Source organism: Panulirus ornatus, chromosome 1 (genome assembly GCF_036320965.1).
Source record: "Panulirus ornatus isolate Po-2019 chromosome 1, ASM3632096v1, whole genome shotgun sequence".
Classification (NCBI taxonomy): domain Eukaryota; kingdom Metazoa; phylum Arthropoda; class Malacostraca; order Decapoda; family Palinuridae; genus Panulirus; species Panulirus ornatus.
In genome coordinates this window covers 33,345,002-33,367,484 of record NC_092224.1, presented here as the reverse complement: position 1 = coordinate 33,367,484, position 22,483 = coordinate 33,345,002, and the positions used below count along the sequence as shown (strand labels likewise).

At 38.4% G+C, this 22,483-nt stretch overlaps 1 protein-coding gene across 2 annotated transcripts; it reads left to right on the top strand.

The window, feature by feature from the left end:
* Window positions 1-652: 652 nt before the first annotated feature.
* LOC139747543 (uncharacterized) lies at window positions 653-21,516 on the top strand. 2 transcript variants are annotated; one of them, XM_071659989.1, is made up of 6 exons: window positions 653-772; window positions 3,597-3,747; window positions 4,467-4,708; window positions 9,959-10,107; window positions 16,066-16,579; window positions 19,017-21,516. In XM_071659989.1, the coding sequence occupies exons 5-6, from the start codon at window positions 16,192-16,194 to the stop codon at window positions 21,122-21,124; spliced, it is 2,496 nt and encodes an 831-aa protein (XP_071516090.1). In that variant the 5' UTR covers window positions 653-772; window positions 3,597-3,747; window positions 4,467-4,708; window positions 9,959-10,107; window positions 16,066-16,191; the 3' UTR covers window positions 21,125-21,516. The 2 variants fall into 2 exon arrangements, with proteins under 2 accessions (XP_071516090.1, XP_071516176.1); XM_071660075.1 differs by lacking the exon at window positions 9,959-10,107 and adding an exon at window positions 4,048-4,288.
* The last annotated feature ends 967 nt before the right edge of the window (window positions 21,517-22,483 follow it).

Below are 22,483 nucleotides of genomic sequence, written 5' to 3'. Positions count from 1 at the left end.
TTGATATCTCAACCTCAGCTTGTACTAATTACTCGTCTTTTCACTCATTTTCTATTCCTAAACTGTCTATATCAAATTTTCAATTGCATATCTATTACTACTTCATGATCTAACAACTCTCTCTTACATCACACATCATGCACACCACACGTTTGTTAACAGAAACATGTCATGCTCTCGATTATCTTCCTTATGTATGTACGTATTTATTGTTATTATTCTCATTACCAGAAGAGGAGGATTCATCTCAGTAGGTACGAGACTAATGATTGAAACGGATGACAGGAAGTGAAAATGGAAGCGGTTACATTTTATATTTCATTACAGATCAGTACCGATAATCAATTTAGAATTATACAGAGCTATAACAGGATGTTTTTTTTTAACCTAATCTTAAGAGAAGTGGCGTCTCATGGAGTACTAAAGTTTATATATAGATGTTTTGCAGTAGTGTTTATGTGTATTTATATCGTTTTTGTATGCGTAGGCAATCCACGAACGACTAGAATGAATCTATTTGTTTACTTCTTCGCCCAAATTTTTTCATCCATTGTTTACATCTAAACCATAAAAAGATTGGATAGTCTGTCTTTAACCAACTTGTTTAGATATTTATTTGTGATGAAAGAGGATGTCAGATTCCAATTATAAGCTTAAATCTTTGGTTACTCTACGCTAAAAGATTATCGATGAAGTCAACAACAGAAGGTCGGAATGCGTAACTTGTTTGTTTACCTCTGCTCATTTTGGTGATACTGCCTTGCAACATGAAGTAAGCCGTAGTTTTCTTTCATTATTGCACTAAATTCTGAATGGAGAAAATAAATTAGAGAAGGGGTGGTATGTCTGCATGTTTTGTTGACCTTGTAATCTAAGGATGGCTTTTATTCTTTACCACAGAAAGTTATGCATGCACATAGATGTTATTTTGCCACTGAATTCGGCACGTATGTTGGCTCTTTAAAAGCCACACGCTTATATGCCAACACTGCATATTTTCCCCACATGCTAATTTATAGTTGAATTAATTCAGACTGTCCACCGCTAAGTTACGTTAAACAAGGAGGGCGTAAGGGAAGGTGTTCTCTGGAAGGGGGCTTAGGCAAAGTTAATTTATTTGACTGTTTGTGTGTCTGGTAAATGTAAATGTCTTTAACAGATCTTCATACCTTTTGGTTTTGAATATTAATTAGTTATGTTCTTTAATGCCAGTATGTTCAGAGAATACAACGGCTGCAGAGAATGTTTTGGAACATTGTGGGATATTAAATATGGCTTTAAGGATTAGGTATATTTAGAAAATTATGCGGATATTTGATAAAGAATTAGGTAATATACTTGTAGAAATTGAAAGAGCCCATTCGTTTATATATCTAGGGTTGTGCTTGTGAAGCTCTGCTAATTACTGAAGTATGGAAACAGACCACCTTGGAGGGGTTTCAGAATAACCTCAGGAAGCTCGATCATGCACATGTCATATCCAGTGTGTCATGGAATATACTCTGATAGCTCAGGCAGAGGGAAAAGCTTGGATAGATTGCTTGAGTGAATTTTGTAATGCAGTCACATGTGCAGGTTTGACCTTTGCCTATCATGCATTCTCCAGTTTCATATTGTGTATTAACATCCTTTGGAAAGTCCCTCTGACATACAGTGTTAAACAACTGAGAACAAAATTGTGGTCTACAGTGCTATACCCAAAATAGGCACGGGGTTTTAGCTCGTCCTTACTAGTGTTGGTGGCATGACGAAGAGATGCAGGCCAGGTAAATGCTAATTATGTCACAAATGTATCTCCGTCAGGCTGCAAAACCCAGGGTATAGCTATCTAACTATGTAAGTTGGCGAACTAGGTTAGCATGTTGATCTCCCCCATTACGTGGTATGTCGTGCCCTAGAACATGTCACGTACCAATGCTCCTTGCCAAGGATCAAACCTGATGCTCTTAATGCCAATGCTAACCAGGCATATCCAGTTCCCAGTCAGTCTGCCTCAAAAGCCAACCTTAAATCCTATAACAAATGTCACAAGGTGCATTCCCATGCTGTAGAGGTATGCACTGACATGTCCTTGATTATGTTGGAGAATTTAGCAGCATATTTATGAGGGAAATATGTGAATTGTATGTGGAATTAATAACATAATATCCATGTTCATCATCCAGCCTCCAGTAGCTTGGCAGAGATACTAAATTGGAAGATGTTGAACACTATATGTCGTCTCATAGTAGATTTCAACCATTAGGGTTAGGATAATTGCATTTTGGATGTTCAGTGTGATAAATTCCTACCTAAGCAAGTCCATAGGCCACACACCATTATTTGCTCTGCATTGGTTACACCAAAGATAACCAAATGATATGATGATGTCACAACCAAAACTATGTTCATGATGATTACTATGCATCCTACAAGTTCAGTACTATTCATCGAGTCCATCAGCTCATCCATGCTAACCTTGCATCCTCTGCTGAAGATTTTATGTATGGGAGAAAGACTAGCTGAGGACAGGATATCCCTGGGATGCCTGGTAATGTTATAGATTCATGCCACGATGAGGAAACTTCACAAATTCATTAAAGTTCCGTAGGCTGCATAGGAATCTCTAACATATGAAGGGACAAAATTGCAAAATTAAATATCTTAACATTTGAAATTCATGAAAATCAGACTAAACACCTTAAGCTATTGAGAATGGCATTGGAAGTCTAGGAGGACAGCCACAATAACAAGTTATGTTGAGACCCCAACTCAGATCCCCTATGCTTTCCGTCCCCCCATAGTTTAAGATCAAAATCTCAACCCACGGTAAGCATTATTACTTATGCTGTCACAGATTTAGCTGTTAATTGGTATTCAACCTATCACTAATTTAACCCATTCCACCCACATAACTTGATAGTATTGCAGTCTCTGACCCATAAGAACTAGAGATGTTATACCATTACCCTATCTAGGCATTTCATTAGTGTACAGTTATATTCCAGAGTAGTAATTGTAAGTATTTACATGAAGAATATCCTTGCAAGCCTGAGCCAATTAGGGTGGAGGGTGGTATGGATTAGCCAAAGGTCTGTACTATCCAAAATATACAGAAAAAGTTAAGTACAAATGGAACATAATAAGCCCATACAACTAAAGATAATCATCTGTATTAATCTTGTGGATGATACATTTAAAACAATTTTTTTTTCATGCATGTTGGCCATTTCCCGTGTTAGTGAGGGAGTGTCAAGAACAGAGGACTGAGACTTAGAGGAAAAATTCTCACTTGGCTCCCTTCTCTTTGGCTGTTTCAGAGTCATTCTTTTTGACACATTACTACCAGTGAGAATATCAAATGTCTAGGCATACTGACAACACCACTTTCAAGTTTTTGTATTATTTTTAACTTGTCTGTAATAAGGCTGGCAGGTCCCAAAAGCTTGAATTAACTGAGGGTCTGGTTTACCAAGGTTTGGACTAGTGGAGGTACTGTGTATAATGAAGACTTACCAAGGTATAAAGAATGAAGTCTACTGTTGTAGTTCTAAGATTGATTAGATCTAAGAATTAGCAGTAAATGAATAGATTCTACATCAGTTATACTCCTGCAGATAAGAGCTATACTTAGATACTGTCACTCGGCCCTGGCATCACATGGCCCTCCTCTGAGGAACACACACTACTCTCCTCGACTCCAGCTGCACAACCTAACCTGGGACTGGATGGACCTCAACATGGAACCAACACACTGTGGATCACTGAGTAAGAGGCAAAAGTTATTGAGGTAAATTGAGAATGAGTAAAAAAATATTAGCTGCCTATGTGGATTGATGGTCTGGACCGCCTGGCCACATGCAGTGGTTAGCCAGAAACTGCAGTAATGAAAATGGACAATATATCTTACTCTAGAATTTTTTTTTATCAAACTTTGTATACTAAAATTCATTGATGATGTGAAATTCTACTGTGTATTTCAATATGTGTACTAGTTCGGGATCAGCTATTTGTGCTAAACTTAAGTATTCAACCCTTTGAGTTTGATGGTCCTAATCTTCCCTACAGTGTGACAGTTGTAAATTCTCTGAGCCTGTAGAAGAACTTTTACCCTCATGTGTTGTGAACTGAAGTTATTTGAATCTTATGGCATCTAGACTCCAGCACATGCTGCTATCTGCTGGATCTAGTGGTGAACAGAGACTTAAACAAAGACACGATCAGTCTCTCTCAGGATGTCATTCTCTTAAGAGAATACTGTACCAGATAACAGCAATTTTTCTTTTTCTGCATTCTTACCCTAAACCAGGTAAGATCATAATCATGATATGGTTTTTGAATGTGTACTGCATGCATTACTACTGTATGTTTTTTGATGAAAGATAAAGATAGGAGATAAAGTGATGTTAGCTCATTTGGCAAGTATGTGCTCGTGAGTCCCTTTAAACTTTTGTTCTCTCCTTTTAAATTTTCTTTTTTTTTTCCAGTATGAGTATGAAGAAGTCACCTGCTACAGACAAAGAAATTTAAACCGAGTTGTAGGTCTCTGAGAGTGAGAAATCCCTGATGTGTGTTTTAGAAAGCAGTGACAGGAAGATTTCAGAGACAATGCTGATAGATGCTATTGCTTTCACTATCCCATCCATCAGCAGTGCTGATATATCAGTAGTGCCCTCTTAGTCCAGAATGAAGAATGCAACATCATGTAATTCAAAACTACTAGAAAGAGGTATGGATTCCTTAGCACAACTAGCTGCACTAGTTTTGGAAAATCTTGCAAATAGATGTCCCAAAGGCAGATTACATAAATCTATGCCTTTGCTACTCAGTTTTAGTTTCATTAGTAGAAAGATGTTTCACTGTCAGAAAGAAAAACTTTTTTGTGTCAGCTGAGACACCATGAGGAACTGAAAGCCCTAGTCAAGGCGATTTCATAAACGTTATGTGTACTTACTTCCTGCCTCAGGGGTCCCTTGTATCTGATTAGGCTCTTTCATCATTCATGAAGCTAGCCACATCCACTGATTGGGACCGCAGGTCATAAAGTTGTGATGATGTGTGTGCATTTCTGTGCAAAGAGTGAAGGCAGCTGAATAGTAAGTGCTTGATGTGTTTCTCATGGTAGCTGTATTGTAAGCATCAAGTGTCTTGGGAAACTGTTTATAGCATAGTAGTGATGGGTGATGTCTAGAATGTAAGCAGGAAAGTGTGACTCAGTTTATCTAGGGATGCGGTTTTTAAGACTTGAGTTGGGAGGTTGCTTGTTAAGCGCTTGTCACGTTATTTCAGTGTGTATGTGTTTTGTCAGTGTTTATTTGTTGGGAGTTGTGGGATCTGTAAGTAGAGGTTACTGTTGTACAAGTAAGGGATAAGCTTTCAATTTCCACTTTGGGGTTGGCTGTTATTGAGCAGTTTGGGTTGGAGGAATCTGTTGCTGTTGCATAGAGTTGAATGAAAAGCATGTCGAGATAGAACTATGTTAGTGTGACCTTTGTTTCATTAAGGTTTAAAGTGTTTGTGGTTGCTAAGAAGCCAGTGATTGTTCTGAGTGCATTATTTTGCGTAGGTTACATCATTTTTTAGTTGCTTTTAAGAGGGTGAATGACCGTCTGGTGATGCATAGTTTAAAGTGGAGCTAATGAATTGTTTATTTAGGATGTTGTGGGATTTTTTTTCAAATCTGGTGCCAGTTAGTGTCTTGAGGGCATTTGGTTTGTGAGTTGCTATTCTGTTGATGCTATTTGGTTTGGGGGATGAATGTTGTATTTGTTGTTTCTCTTGCCTTGGATGGTTGGTGTTTTGTTCCAGTCAAGGTGACAGAAGTAATTGAAGACATTCTGTAGACATGCTGTTCTGCGTGAGCTACTATTCCAGTTGTGTAATGTAGTGCTGCATATTTGATATTGCTTCTTTGGTGTCAAGGTGTTGTGATGTGACTTTGAGGTCATTTCTATACAAAAGGACGTTCATGTGGAGGTTTTGCTTAAGGCATTGGGAGGTCATATAGAGAGAGATTTATAGGTGTATGTAACTGTATTTAGCTTTTGTACTAATTTCTATGAAAATAGAAGTATTGTTACAATTTTCACTTCTTTACCCAGCAATCAGATAAATTTTAGTCAAAATCTGAATATGATTTATGATGAATGATCAGTTAAATTACAAATTAAGGTATGATTTACAATGCAGTATATATCCTTCTGGATTAATTTTAACTCCTCGGTGAAATAGTTTGGCAAAAATGAAGCTTTGTATTGGAATTTTTCCATGTATTATTTTTCACCTAAACTTGAGGAATTTGAATGTGCATATATTTTCTTTTATGATTTTGGATTAATTGTGGCATCTCAGTAAAATAGTTGGATAATTATTATGCCCTTTGCTCCACTTACTTTTTTGTGAAACCTTATTTTCCACTTTATGATTGGATATCCAAGGAATTGAAATGCCAGATATGTAAACATCAGTGTTTTCTTATGATGATAAAGTAAGAGAAATTTCCTGATAATGATTTCTTTTTTGATGGGGATATTGCACTTGGAGAGTGCTCTTGAAAATTTTTGATGCACTCTATGGGTTAAGCCGTTTTGTGGAAGTAATGGATGAATAGTTGAAAGCCAGTGTAAGAACCTTACCTGAAGGACTCATTGGCTACCCCATCTTGTATATTTAGGTAACAGACCAGACATGCAATCCAGCTATGGGCCAAGGTCAATACACTCCAGCCATTCCAGAATTCTGCCAGACAGTCCCCCCATTGGTTTGTTCCCACCCTTATACAGTTATTATTTAGTAAAGTTTATTTTTGTATATAGCTGTATCCTTTCTGTAACCTGATATCAGCAGGAGTTGACATGACATTGCAAACAATTGATGCAGACCTGGAACCACTCCCCCTCTTTCTCTCCTACACACATGCCTTTCTTCATAGAAGTTCCTCACTGCTTTTGGTAACTTTCCTTGTATGCCATACATATGAAGCACTTCACATCTCTGTCACTCCTATCACGAGTTTTCTCATGATCCATAAGCGCCACTTACAAAACCATGTGTTTCTTTAAGCATTTTTGACAAATTCTCCGAGAGCAAGCACCTGATCCATATATCCTCCAGTCGGAAGATCAAAAAACTCCTCTCCAGTCGGATTCCTTGTGCATGCCACTGTCCTCTCAATCACCACTTTCCCATACCACTTATCAGGTATACTCAACAAACTCATACTCCTGTATTTGAGCTTTCACTTTTATCCTCCTTGCCTTCATATAATTACACCATACAGGCATTCTTTCAGTCCTCAGGTATCTAACCTTGAGCCATACATATAGTGGAAATCCTGACCAATCACGATACTGTCACTCCCCCCCCTTTTTTTTTTTTTTTATAAGTTCGATCGCAGTCCCATCCATTCAAGCTGCTATGCCACTCTTCATCTTACACTACCTTTTCTCTTTCCACTAAACCATTTGCTATGACTCTTGCTCTGCATACTTCCACATCTCATACTTCCCTCATTTGCCATCCTATCATCTAACACATTTAGCAGTCCCTCAAAATACTCATGCCATATCCTATTTACCTATTCATTGCCTGTTATCACTTTCATATCAGTTCCCATTATTCATGCTCCCAGTTGTTTTCTCGTTCTCCTCACACTGTTCACCTCCTCTCGAAAAATCCTTCCTGAAGTTTACTGATAGTTTCTCACCCCATCTCGGATTTGCCCTCCTTTTAAGCTCTTGAACTTTCATCTTGACGCCCTGCTGTATTTTCTGTTATATCTCCCAGTCCCTGAAGTTAGTGCTGGTACACCTCTCTGCTTTACATATTCAGTAACTTAACTTTTTAACTTCCTCATCTCACCACTCTCAACCATTTTTCAAAAGTCCATATTTCACTTTCTGCTTGTCTTACACTTCACCTTCCATTCCTCACCCATTTCCCTAGTCTTGTTTACTCTAACCTTGTGTCTTTCTTCACCATATCTCTCATGGTGTCTCAGTCTAGAAGCCTCTTTTTCAAGATCATTCACTTTAAACACCCTCTTCCCACCCATGTCATTTCTTCTGAAGTCACAACAAACTCACACTTGCCTGTACCAAGAAGTGATCAGACATCCCAGCAGCTGCCCCTCTTAGCGCATTCATATCCAACACCCTCTCTTTGCACACCTATCAATTAATATATAATCCAATGATGCCCACTCAACCCATGCATACTTATGCATGCATCTTTATTAAATCTGGCTTTTCCATTCACCAATCCATTTTCAGCACATTACTTGACAAGCTGTTTACCATTTTCATTTACACCACAAACTCCATGCCCCACAATCATACCCTCAACTGCCACATCATCTACTCTTGCACTGAAAGCTTCCTCCCCCAATACTTGATCCCTTTTATCAGAATTGTTGATGCATTCACTCATCTCCCAAAATACTTACCTTTGTTCCTCACTCCACTCTCTCTTTGGTGCATAAATAAGGTCTTATAATTACCCACTTCATGTTATCCAATTTCACTCTTACCCAAATCTGTCTGGAACTTACTTTCTTTCAGTAACATAGTACCATAACTCCTGCATTGGAAGTGCCACTCCCCCCTTTGCTGTCACTCTCACACTATATCCTACAGATTGAAGATATTTTGAAAACTTGCCAGTTTTCAGGCTTTGTCCTGGTTATAGAAGGAAAAAAAGAATGCAATTCCAAGTTGTAGACATTTTTACCTCCAAGAAGAGCTTTGATAGTGTACAGTATTTTTCCCAGAATCCTGAGTATGTCCAAAACCCTGACCAAATAGTCTGGGATTGGAGGATATAGATTTTTCTCCCTTATCTTGAAATAGTTCCCAATCTCAAATTCCTTCACATCACTTTGTCTGGTTTTGGGAAGATTCACTGGACAACTCATATCAGCTTCTTTTAAAAAGTGAGGACAATAAAGGAAGATGAAACAATGTACACCATGTATCAGCTTACCTTACCGTCCTCACATTTCTGAAGATCTGCAGTGGTAGTGTGATACTCTGTTTAATCTGATCACCTGTGCTACATTAATGTTCTTACAGAGTCTTTGTGCAATTTTATATCATGTTCAGTTATCATGCATATATTATTGATGCTGATGACTTTGCACTAGTGGCAGATTTCAGTGAAAAATTGCAGTAAGTGAAAGAATTTGTGAAAGGAGGAACTTAAGAGCAAAATGTGAATAAAAGCAAGGTTATTAGGTTTAGCAAGAAGAGGAACAAGTTAGATGGAATGTAAGTTTAGATGGAGAGAAACTGGAGAAAGTGAAGCATTTTTAGATATCTGGGAGTGGACATGGCAGCAAATGGAATAATGGAAGTGGAAGTGTCATAGGATGGTTAGGGGGGAAGGTTTTAGGAGCACTGAAGAATGTGTGGAACGAGAGGTCATAATCTATTGGAATGAGAGGTCATAAGCTATGAGGGCAAAAATGGGTATATTTGAAGGTATAGTAGTTCCAAAAATGTTATATGGATGCTAAGAATGGGCTATACATGGTATGTGAAGGAGGGTAGAAGTGTTGGAAATGAAATGGTTGAGGACAATGTGTGGTGTGAAGTGATTTGATTGAATGAATGATATAAGGGTAAGAGGGAGGTTTGGTGATAAAAAGAGTGCAGTTGAGAGAGCTGAAGAGAGTGTACTGAAATGGTTTGGATGTATGGAGAGAATGAGTGAGGTCAACAAAGAGAATAGACATGTTGGAAACGGAGGGGATAAGGAGAAGGGAGAGACGAAATTGGAGAAGTAAGGATGGAGTGAAAAAAAAGGTTGAGTGATTGGGACCTAAATGTGAAGGAAGATGAAGGATGCACAGGATGGATGTACCACCTGTTGATAAGAATTTTTATGAATGTGTTTTGGGCCAAAGAGAGCCATATTTATGTATATTCCTAAGTGTAAGACATTCATATCATGGAGATTTCTAGCTCTTTTCCATCATTTACAGCTGTGTGGATGAGACATATGTGGTACTCTCACATCATACTGATGGAGTCATATGTGTTATTCCTCCATCACGTTAGTAGTGATAGACAAAAATCCAATTATTTGAGTTTACGTCATGTGATACAAGGTTGAATCATCTTCCTACATAAGGTATATGTTGCTTTTGATTTCCAGTATTGTCATATAAATGCATTTTTGTTATCTTAATCAAAATAAGATCATGTATAAGATTATCCTGATCACTTCTACTTGATGATATGACAGCTTGGATAGCTTCCTTGTCATCTTTAAATTTATATTTCATGCATTTCAGGATGTTTGATACAGAGTCAACAGCATGCACCATTTTCTCAACATGTCTCTGCAAATTCTTCCACTTAAACACCTTCCCTCTCATATGCACTTCCACTGTTTCCTTCCACTCTACCCTTGGTTTTTTATACCATATTACTTTTCTGAATGCTTGTAGAATATTATTCATTTATTTGTTATACTTTGTCGCTGTCTCCAGCGTTAGCGAGGTAGCACAAGGAAACAGCCGAAAGAATGGCCCAACCCACTCATATACACATGTATATACTTACACGTCCACACATGCACATATACATACCTATACATTTCAACGTATACATTTATATACATACACAGACATATACATATATACACATATACATATGTACATAATTCATACTTGCTGCCTTTATTCATTCCTGTCACCACCCTGCCACACATGAAATGACACCCCCCCATCACCCCCCCCACCCCCACCCTCCCACCCCGAGGTAGCGCTAGGAAAAGACAACACAGGCCACATTCGTTCACACTCAGTCTCTAGCTGTCATGTGTAATGCACTGAAACCACAGCTCCCTTTCCTCATCCAGGCCCCCCAAAACTTTCCATGGTTTATCCCAGATGCTTCACATGCCCTGGTTCAGTCCATTGACCGCACGTCAACCCTGGTATACCACATTGTTCCAATTCCCTCTATTCCTTGCATGCCTTTCACCCTCCTGCATGTTCAAGACACGAATGCCCAAAATCTTTTTCACTCTGCCCTTCCACCTCCAATTTGGTCTCCCACTTCTTGTTCCTTCCACCTCTGACACATGTATCCTCTTTGTCAATCTTTTCTCACTCATTCTCTCCTTGTGACCAAACCATTTCAATACACCCTCTTGTGCTCTCTCAACCACACTCTTTTTATTACCACACATCTCTCTTACCCTTTCATTACTTACTCGATCAAACCACCTCACACCACATATTGTCCTTAAACATCTCATTTCCAACACAAACACCCTCCTCTGCACAACCCTATCTACAGCCCATGCCTCACAACCTTATAACAGTGTTGGAACCACTGTTCCTTCAAACATACCCATTTTTGCTTTCTGAGTTCATGTTCTCTCCTGGGAAATTATATGGGAGGGTATTGAACGAGAGGGTGAAGGCATGTACTGAGCATCAGATAGGGGAAAAGCAGTGTGGTTTCAGAGGTGGTAGAGGATGTGTGGATCAGGTGTTTGCTTTGAAGAATGTATTTGAGAAATACTTTGAAAAACAAATGGATTTGTATGTAGCATTTATGGATCTGGAGAAGGCATATGATAGAGTTGATAGAGATGCTTTTTGGAAGGTATTAAGAGTATATGGTGTGGGAGGCAAGTTGCTCGAAGCAGTGAAAAGTTTTTATCGAGGATGTAAGGCATGTGTATGAGTAAGAAGATAGGAAAGTGATTGGTTCTCGGTGAATGTCAGTTTGTGGCAGGGGTGCATGATGTCTCCATGGTTGTTTAATTTGTTTATGGATGGGATTGTTAGGAAGGTGAATGCAAGAGTTTGGAGAGAGGGGCAAGTATGCAGTCTGTTGTAGATGAGAGGGCTTGGGAAGTGAGTCGGTTGTTGTTCACTGCTGATACAGTGCTGATGGGTGATTAGGGTGAGAAACTGCAGAAGCTGGTGACTGAGTTTGGTAAAGCATGTGAAAGAAGAAAGCTGAGAGTAAATGTGAATAAGAGCATGGTTATTAGGTACAGTAGGGTTGAGAGATAAGTCAAATGGGAGGTAAGTTTGAATAGTGAAAACCTGCAGGAAGTGAAGTGTGTTAGATATCTGGGAGTGGATTTGGCAGCGGATGGAACTATGGAAGTGGAAGCGAGTCACAGGGTGGTGGAGGGGGCGAAAATGATGGGAGTACTTGTAAAATATATTGTAAATCCTTTTTTTTGATGAAGCAGGCTTCAAAGAAAGTTTTTGAATTTATAAGCATTGATAACAACCAACATACTGGTGTGAGCACTCCACCTGCTTGTGGTTACAGTGCAAATGATAAGTGATTTTTAAGTCTGTACAATGGTACCTCTTTTAACAGACAGGATACATTCCTGAGGCTTGTCCTCAAAGCAGAAAATCCATTAAGGGAGGTCATTATAATATGGTGCTTATGGAAGTGAGATCTTGCTTGATATCAAATAAGTCAGTGTAATAAATAATTGTCATTAGATATGCCAATAGATACTGCTTCTTCTTACAGAATGATTGAATAATGATTAAATTTGTCAAATTAGCCCTCAAACATTAGAAAAAAATTCAGTTTTGTGAAAATATGTGATATTTCCACTGCTGTCTCATTATGAAAAGCAAAGATTAAACAGCAAGCTACCAGTACAGTGATATAAACATGACATTATCTTTTTTCTTAAAGCTTTCAACTTTTTTTGTTCATGCCTAGGACAGCATGGCATTCTGAAGATTGAAAGAAGAATTTGTAAACAGAAATGATAATGAAACACTAATAACACTCACCAGTAAATTTTTTTTGAGCTTGCTTCATTTTCTAATGCTGCTGCCTTGCTCTTACTGGTAGTGGTAGGAGATGAGAGATAGCAGCTACTCTTGAGAAGATGGGACAGGCTGTGGCCCATCCTCCTCCTTTACCGAGAAGGCATCAAAGTTGATTGTCTACATTTTTGTTTCCTCTCATGAAGCATCTCCTTATAAGAGGCAAAGTTCTGTAACATATTTCTCATTACTCCTGTGCTTTGCTCTATATTAGGGTCATCACTTAAAATCTTTTTGGAGGAATATTTTTGGTTCACTGTCTTCTGCATCTTTAGCCTCATGCTTTGCATTGTGTTTATCTAGCTCCTGTAGCTAATTAGTTAAACTGCTCTTATGTAATGAGAGCAACTCCTTTGTATCACTAACATCAACATTATAAAGTCCAGCTTGGTTGGCAAGCGGGACTTTATCCCTAGTGATAGCTTCCTCCTTCTTGGTGCCTATAAGTTTCTGACAGACACCTGGCTATAAATTCTGCCGTGCGTAATTCGTGTAGGTTATAGTCATTTGTTCACTTGCTTTGCTTACCTTTTCAGTAGCTATCTTGATGATAATTTTTTCCAAAACTTAGTGATTGACTGCTGATTGGAACCGTCTGCTGCCATGAATAGTTTCTTTAACATGTGGCAAAGGTTATATCTCTTGAAGTTTGCAATAACATGTGGCAAAGGTTATATCTCTTGAAGTTTGCAATGAGGTTTTAGTCCATTGCCTAGATAGTGGAAGCAGCGTCAGGAAGCAAGACACAGCCTCCACAGGCAGAGCCATCTTTAAGCTGTTAGGGTGCTTTGGCTGGCCAAGAGCATTATTCAGCATCAACAAAGCCTGTTTCCCTTAGAGGAATTTTAAGCAGATATTGAGGTGCTCAGGGGCCCTGAGGGTGTAGAACCTTTCCTTTAATGTTAAAATCTAACTTTTTAAAAAATTTTCCTCTATATATCATTCTAGAAGTTGTCTCTAGCTCTCAACTGCAGATTCTTCTGCCCTTTGGGAATGATCTTCCGTATGCAGCATTGAGTTAAAGTCTTCAGGAAAATCTTACAACTGCCTTAAAAATCTTTATTCACTTGTTAGAGGCTTTTATGCACTTTATGGATTGCAGAATGCAGGCCTCTTTCCTGTAGAGAAATCTTTAGCTGATCTTGAGATGTTCAGGGGCCTTAAGAATGTGGAATCTCTCCTTGAATGTTAAAAATCCAATTTTTTTGCTCTATATCATTCAGGAAAGTTGTCTCCAATTCTCAGCTGCATATTTTTTCTGGTTTGCGGGAATTTTGTCTCTTCCTAATGGAACATTCACTTAAGTTAAACTCATCAAAAGCGTCTTACAGCTGCCTTAAAGCAATTTCATTCCCTTGTCAGAGGCTTTTATGCAGTCTTTGGATTCTCTGTAGTGGTGCATAATGTAGGCTGTAGCTTCATTTGGTAAAAGTGAACAGATGGAATTATTACAGTTATCACTTTTCTGTGACTTTTCACCATGAGGCTATCGAAAAGATTTCCAGATTTATGCCTTTTGAAATGGTTAATTTTAAGACAGTTTTTCGTTAATCTTGTCTCACCTAAGCTTACTACAAGTAGCTGACAACAAGTTGATGATCTATTATTACTCAGCTTAAGAGGAATTATTCAGATTGGACTGAGTCGCTTCCTTCATTTTTCCTTAGATGAATCATCTCAAACTCGCTCTGTCGGAGGCACCGCTCATTCTTCCAGCCAGTCACATTTCTTCTCCTCTTTCTTGTGGGCATGCTCTTATTGCTTGTAGGATAAACGAATTAGGAGGGAAATTTAGGTTTTTAAGTTCGATAAGCCATTTCTCTTCAGGCAGTGTCCCATTAGCAGTTTTCCTTTTTTTCTGGCTTACTCTGTCAGTTCTCTCTCTCTCAGTTACTGATATCTGCTTCACTGATTATATGCAAATTCTAAGCTGCTGATTGGATCATTCCCAGGAGTGAGGGAGTGGGTTGTGATTTTTCGGTCAAAGTGGGCTCGATACAAGCTAGCTGCTACTATCATGGGTTAGGAGGTAGTGACAAGTGGGGAGTGCTTGCACTGTTCAACCAGTTAGATAGGGTGTAAGAAGGTCTTAACCCCAAAAATATCCAAGAGATGTCTCTTTGCTTGTGAGAAACTCTCTTAAAGAGATAAGGTTTTTCAGACTTAATGTACATTTATGTTTAACAGTCCTTGACAGTACTTTGTTCCATTTTACTTATTATTCTCACTATTATATTGTGAACATTGATAGTGATATATGAAATCTTTTGTTGTGCTTTGTTATTTTCGTGTATTGCATACAATAACATTTTATATCGGTATTCTGAAAGAGGAGAGTACACTCATACTTCACATATAAACCCATAACACCTAAAAAAATTTTTTTTTACACTATAAAAGTTTACAGTATATAAAAAAACACCTATTCAACATTTTGTGAAGGCTGGCAATACATGTTTTAGGTAACAAAAATTAAGATTAGCAGAACTTCTACCTTCTGTCTACAGTGTCTGCAAAAAACCTTGTCTGCTTTCCCATACATTTGCAAAGGCATTGTCACACTTAAATTTTATTTCTTTGTCATCTTTCCCTTACCCATGATTACCATCTGCAGATGTCAGGGCATGGAATTGGTAAGGTTCCAGAAGTATTCTAGGTTTATGTCTGAAGTCCAGAGGGTCTTGATCTCCTGAATGAGGTGAGGCACTGATTAGCTGGTGCAGGAAGCAGCCACCTAAGTGTGCTCTGAGCATCCAGTGTGCTTTGAAATCTCATGTGTACGTACATATTTTGGTTTCCAGTCAAGGATTTAGGCTTTCTCCTCCTTAGAAAGGTAAGAACCAACCTTCTTGAAATATAGTTAGAAGAAATATAGTGCTCAGAGGCAAAATTCCAAAATTAATAGGCAGCCTGGAAGAGAAAAGAACATTATTCCCCCAAGGTAGCCTGAGGCACACTGAGGTAGGTAACTGGTGCTCACACCTTTTGAAACATCAGTTGAGCAGTCAGATGTACGATGATTTCGCCAGGACAGAGTCATATGCTTGTACCCACGATAAACTTTAGCTGTGTATCACCTTTGAAAGTATATAAGGGACAGAGTTTTTTTTTCAGATATGTATGTAATGCAGACTTGATATGTGGATGTAATTTTCAGTACTGAAGGTTTTTTAAAGGTTGTGAGAAAGTGAGAAATGATCAGAAAACTGTGTATGATAGTAATTGATTTTTGTGATGCAGATATTTATTTTTTCTTTATCTTTCAGTTGCAATATGGAAGACCATGAACAGGCTACAAGGGCATGGTTCCAATTGAAGAGAAACTTGAAAGCCTCCGTCAAGTGTTCCCTTTGATTGTATAGATGCTGTAGCCATACAGCCTACTAGCAATAATGTGTGATGACAGTGACTATGAGGAATTTGGGTTGATAAAAGAGGATGTTGTTGGAGGGGGATGTATCATACTTGCAGGGAAAGATGATAGTGAAGAAGAAATAATATTCATTGACTCCAACAAGTGCTCAGTTGCCTGCCAGACAGACACAGCATATCTTGCCAAACTTCCCATCTTTCCCTCTATTCCTAATGTCCCTATTTTCTTTTGTGCTCGGCCATCACCCTCTATTGTAACCACTCAGTGCAGCATTCCCCACTTAGTTGATATTGGGGTGGGAACCAGCTCTTCGAAAACCTGTTCCACATCTCTTGATAAACAAGAGCAGCACTCTGACAAACCTGATGCCATTTCATGTGCATCAGTCTTCATTCAAGAAACTGAAAGTAAGTGGAATTACAATTTAGTTTTTTAGTTATTTACAAGGTGTCATATAATTTTCCATATAACAAAAGGCTAGATCCTCACACATCTCATTTACCCATCTATTTAGTCACTTTCCTTCGACTAGACTGCTGCACTTTTCACCTTCCATAATACACATCTAAATGTATATGTGTATTTATATGTGATTGGAAATACTCATTTAAAGAAAAGTGCATATGTATATGGGGTAGTTGGGAGTGAGTAATACTGGACTATGTGGTAAATGACTGGCATGTAAAGGAAAGGTTGTTAGATATAGATGTATTGAGATGGGTAGCTAGTATTGTTAGATCATTTCTTGGTGGGGATGAGTTTGAAAGTTTGTAGTAGTTTTAGGAAAAGAAAAAAATTACTTATGGAAAAGGAGTGGTAAAACTGAGTGGGCTTGCAGAAGAGGCTTGTGTGCTGAGGTACCAAGAGAGATTGAGAGAAAAGTGGTGTAGAGTAAGAGTAAATGAAACAAGGGGAGAATTGCTTACATGTATGGGTAAATGGGTGGTGTGCTGGAGGTAGGATGTAGGCATAGAGAGAAGGATAGTGAATGGTGGCATTATTAAGGTAAATTATATGGAAGCAAAAATAGGAGGAGGTGTATGGATGGTGTCTGCTGAGTAAGTGTACATGGTCTGGAGGAGTACAATAGAAAGCAATAGAAGGTCTGGAGAGGTATGAGAGCTGAAAAAGAAGGCAAATGAGAGATGGGGTGGTTTTTAGGAGATGAAGACTGAGAAAAGCAAGATAACAACTGGGATTGAGATTGAGGGGAGCAAATGGGAAGGTGGTAATAAGCAAAGAAATGAAAGGGAGATGAAATGAGTATTTTGTTGAAATGTTGAATGTCATATGATAGGGTGGTGGATGCAGTGTGTATGGAATAAGGTGGAATATGGAGTGAGGAAGAGAGGAGAGCGAATGGCTCCAAGTGAAGTTTGGTTATGGCAGGGGTATGTGATTTCACCAAGGTTGTTTAATCTGTTTATGGATGGGGTCATGAGGGAGGTAAATGCCGAGTCTTGAAGAAAAGGGGCATGTATGCAGTCTGTTGGGGATGAGAGGGCCTGGGAAGCGAGTCAGTTGTTGTTCACCGATGATACAGCACAGGTGGCTGATTCGAGTGAGAAGCCACAGAAGTTGGGGACTGAGTTTGGAAGAGTGTGAAAGGAGAAAGTTGAGGGTAAATGTGAATAAAAGCACGGATATTAGGTTCAGCAGGATTGAGGGACAAATTAGTTTGGATGTAAGTTTGGTGAAAAATAGGAAGAAGTACAGTTTTGTAAATATCTGGGAGTGGACTTGGCAGTGAATGGAACTATGAAAGTAGAAGTGATGGAGCAGAAGATGGTATGTCGAAATAGTTTGGACATATGGAGAGAATGAGTGAGGAAAGGTTGACACAGGAGTGCAAGGAACAAGGAGAAACAAGAGACCAAATTTGAGATGGAGAATGGAGTGAAAAAGATTGTGAGCAATTAGGGCCTTCACACCTGTTCCTCACTCCAGGATCCTTAAATTCACCTCCCTCACCACCCATCCATAAACAGATTAAACAGCCATCATGACATCACACACCTCAGCTGCACAATCACCTTCACCTGGAACAACTAGCTTACCCTTCACTCTACCTACTCGCACACGTTTTACTCTCGTGATAAAAACTACTCTGATCCACACGTCCTCTACCACATCTGAAACTACTTTGTTCCTCACCTTTGTCTTCCTTGCCTTTATGCCATGGTATTATACAAGCATTCCATGTCCTCAGGAACCTCACCATGATCCATACAGTTTACTCTATATTTTTGAGTGAGGGTTTATATTCTGAGCAGAAGTTTATCTAAGAGGGATTAGAAATCCTCCATACTTGTCTCATCTGTGTTAGGTTGAATTAATCAAGGTAGACAGTTTCATCTGCCTAAGTTGATAGAAAGTACACTTGGGGCATAAGTATATTCACTCATTTCGTCTTGTAGTATCGTTCATTTTGCAAATGAAAAGGTATATACCAAATCTGCTTTTTAAATTCTTTTTTGAAATGGTTGTCTGTTTGATATGCTAAAGGTTATTTTGAAGAAAGTAATTTGAAGCATTGCTGATGTGGGCAAAATGTCCAGTGTACTTAATGGTAATTTATGACAGGCACATTGAAAGATTTTATTGACTTATTATATTTTTCATTATCCTAATTTATTTAACTAAGTAGATTTCCAGTCATGTCATGATATGATTCGAATCTCTTAAATTCTGTTGTTGTTAACTTTAGGATGGTACTTTTTTGGATACTTTCTTGAAGTAGTGGGTATTGTTTTATGGTCACAATAGTCATGAAACCTTTTATACATTTTGTGGCTAAGTTATAGTTACCCCAAATATGCTCAACTTAATTGATTTCTTTTGCAGGGACAGCATTAACATCTGAGGGAGTAGCACTGTCCCAGAAAGAGAAAATATCTAAAAGTACAGCAAAGAAAGTCAGCTTTGAAGTTCCCAAAAGGACTCATGTTAATTCTCCTGAGTCTATCACAGATACTACTAAAATTAAGAAGAAACGAGGAAGGAAAAAGAAAGTAATTTCTGATGTAACTGAAGAAACTGATAAATTAGATTCTGGCCTTACTCCATTTACTGTGCCTGAAAGCAAATTTTCAGGAAGAAGAAAGAGGAGAAAAAAACGGGATGCAGACTTTGAATATGATCTTGGCGACAGTGAGGATGAAATAAAGATTGAAGAGGATGATGATCGAGATGAAGATTGGAAAACTGGAAGGGAAGATATGAGTGATGATGAAGATCTAGGGGAAGTGAAAAGTTTAAAGAATGGTTGGAGTAGAAATGATATGAAAGCAATAATTCCAATACCAGATTTGAAAGATGAACTGAAAGAAGAATGCACAGGTGAGGATATGGACTACAAAAGTTTAATTGATGCAGTTGCACAGGAATGTGGTGAGAGCAGTGATGATTATGATGATGGAGAGGAAGATTCAGATGAAGGTACAAGTGATAATAACTCCAGTGGTGACACATCTCATGTAAGTGGAAACAGAGTCCTTACAGTTGGCATAGGTGACTTAGCTCCAGAAAGTGAATACAAGATTTGTAAGCAGCTTAAAAAATATTCTGAGAGGGCAAGAGAAAAATACCATCAGGAAAAAGTGTTAAAAGAGGATGGAAAAGTGATGTATAAATGCCTGAAATGCAGTGAAGAGTTTGATTTGCGTATACAGCTAAAAGAGCACAGAAAAGTACATACAACAAAAGTTAGAATATATGAATGTAGTCACTGTGATAAAGTATTTACTGAGGCTCGTAAGTACTATTCCCACTTGGGCTTCCATGATCGCCTTTTTGAATGTCGTTCATGTGGACGACGATTTTCTCTTTTGGGTAATTTAAAGAAACATCTTAGTATTCATCAGGGTGCCCCAGATCAGGTATGTGAAGTGTGTGGCAATCAGTTCTTAACTCCAGACCAGTTGAAGCTACACCATGAGACACAGCACAATGATGACAATATTCGTAATTACAAATCAGAGTGCATACATTGTGGCAAAAAGTATGTTCGGCAAGAAGCTTATTACCAACATATAGATAAAGCTCCATATAATTGCTCATTGTGCGATGCTTCAGTGGGTTGTGAGTATAAGTTGAAAACTCATGTAAGGTACCAGCATGGTCAGTGTGTTTGTGAATTTTGTGGAAAATCCTTTAAGAAAAATTCACTTATACATCATATTAAAGTAGTTCACAAAGAGGCATGTGTCCAGTGTCCTCGTTGTCCAAAAAAATTTGCATACCGTTCAAAGATGTTAGCTCACTTTGATGCTAACCACACGGTTGAAAAGAAATATAAATGCAATCAGTGTAGTTATGCTGCACGAACTGTGAATACACTTAACCTGCACAGACGCAGGTACCACATGGATCCAAGTAAACTTCGACGCTATGGTTGCAAAATATGTGGAAGAAAGTTTTTCCTACCTTCTAAGCTCACTCTCCATTATCGGACCCATACTGGAGAAAAACCATTTAAGTGTCAGCGTTGTGGCAAGGCATTTGCTTCAAAATATAATATGATGGAACATGAGAAATGTGTACATGGTGAGTGCATACAACTCAGACACCCTGATGGTAGCACTACTGTACGGGTAGTGAAGCACCGCCGAGCCCCACGAGCTCCTGGTCGGCGTTGTGACTTGTGTGGTGTTGATTTACCATCATCTTCAGCAGTGCTTACACACATGAGGGAGGAACATGGTGCCCAGTCATTACCAAATGATTCAGTGGGATCTAGTAAAGGTAACATTAAAATGGAGCCTGAAGATACGGAATCACTAAGAGATAAGTACCAAGCAGCAAATGAACAATATGAGGTGATAGAAGGTAATGATCAGGATTTGATATTCAGTGCCTCTTCTGGGTTGGTAAGCATTAATGCAGACTCCATCCCTGAGTATGCAACTCATGTGGAGATTGATGGTGTGGAATATCAGGTTGTTCGGCAATGATAGTTCTCAAGAATTATTGTTTTTCAGTGATGCGTAAGATTTATGCTTGTCATCTGTTATTTTGACTAATTTAGAAACATGCATTATATTTGAATATATGATTTTTTTTTTCATAAGGCACAGAATCCTCTAAGATTGTATTTTTACTCTGTAATATGAAGAGAAAGTAAGAAGGTTTTTACATTTCAGAAACTGAATTTTCTCATCATGAAAGCTTTACCATATCTTACAGGAAAAACAGTAACCTCTTGATTATACATTAAGGAATTTTGGTATAATTGTGTTGTATGTTGCAAAATTATTTATTGTAATTCATAATGTGATATAGTGTACAGCAAGATTGTATAGAAACAGTTTCATTAATTGTGATATTAAAATTTTTAGTTTTGTAATACAAATAATCTGTTAACCTACAACAAAGCTTTAGTGTGTGGGAGGAGAGTTAGGTGCAGTGATTTTTTATCAGGAGGAGGGTCAGTGATTCCAGTTGAAGGTGGATCTGAATCTAGGATGCGTCATGCTCTTTGATATGTTTGTAGATAGGATATTGAGTGAAGCAGATGAAAGGATTTTGGAAAGATGGGCTAGTCTACAATATTTGGGTTGCAGGGATGCCTGGGAGGAGAGTTACTTTTTGTTTGTGGATGACTTAGACCTGGTAGTAGATTCGAATTATACACCAACCTCTACAATTTCTATGTTTGGGAGGGTGCATGAAGGAGGAAGTTGTGAGACAGTGTGAATAAAAGTAAGGCTATTATAAGATTTTTGCAGGGGGGAAAGGGACAGATCTGTTAAATTTTGTGCTTGATTGGAGAGAACATGGAGGAAGTGAAATTTTTTAGGATACAGTAGATATAACTATAGGTGCTAAAGTAAATGACTGGGTGGATGAGGGAAAAAAGATCTTGGATCCATTGAGGAGTGCCTGGAAAGAGAGAGGGCTAGATATATTCATGTTGGAATATTGTGCAGGTTTTTGGAACCAAAATAGAAAGAATAAAAGAGGATGGGTGTGCTGGAAATTTGATACTCTGAGGTCATTATGTAGTTTGAGGAGGGATGATCAAATAAGGAACATTATTGTAAGTTAAGAAAGCATTGAGGGAAAGCATAGTCTTCCCAATCCTGACCTATGCTGCCAAAATATGGACAAATCCAGGCTGTGGAAATGAGTTATTTGAGAAAAGCATGCAGTATGACTAAGGGAATGAAGAAAGTAATGAGGGATGAACAAGAGATTTGGTATGGAAGGAAATTAATTGTGGAGTGGATGAAATATAATACTTTAAGGTGGTTTGGGCACGTGCCAAGAATACAAACGGAGATTTTACGAGAAGAGTATATGACTGTACAATT

Coding starts and splice junctions, on each gene's coding strand:
- LOC139747543 (XM_071659989.1), top strand. CDS start 16,192: ATGTGTGATGACAGTGACTATGAGGAATTTGGGTTGATAAAAGAGGAT. Junction 16,580..19,016: donor CTTCATTCAAGAAACTGAAA/GTAAGTGGAATT, acceptor TTTCTTTTGCAG/GGACAGCATTAACATCTGAG.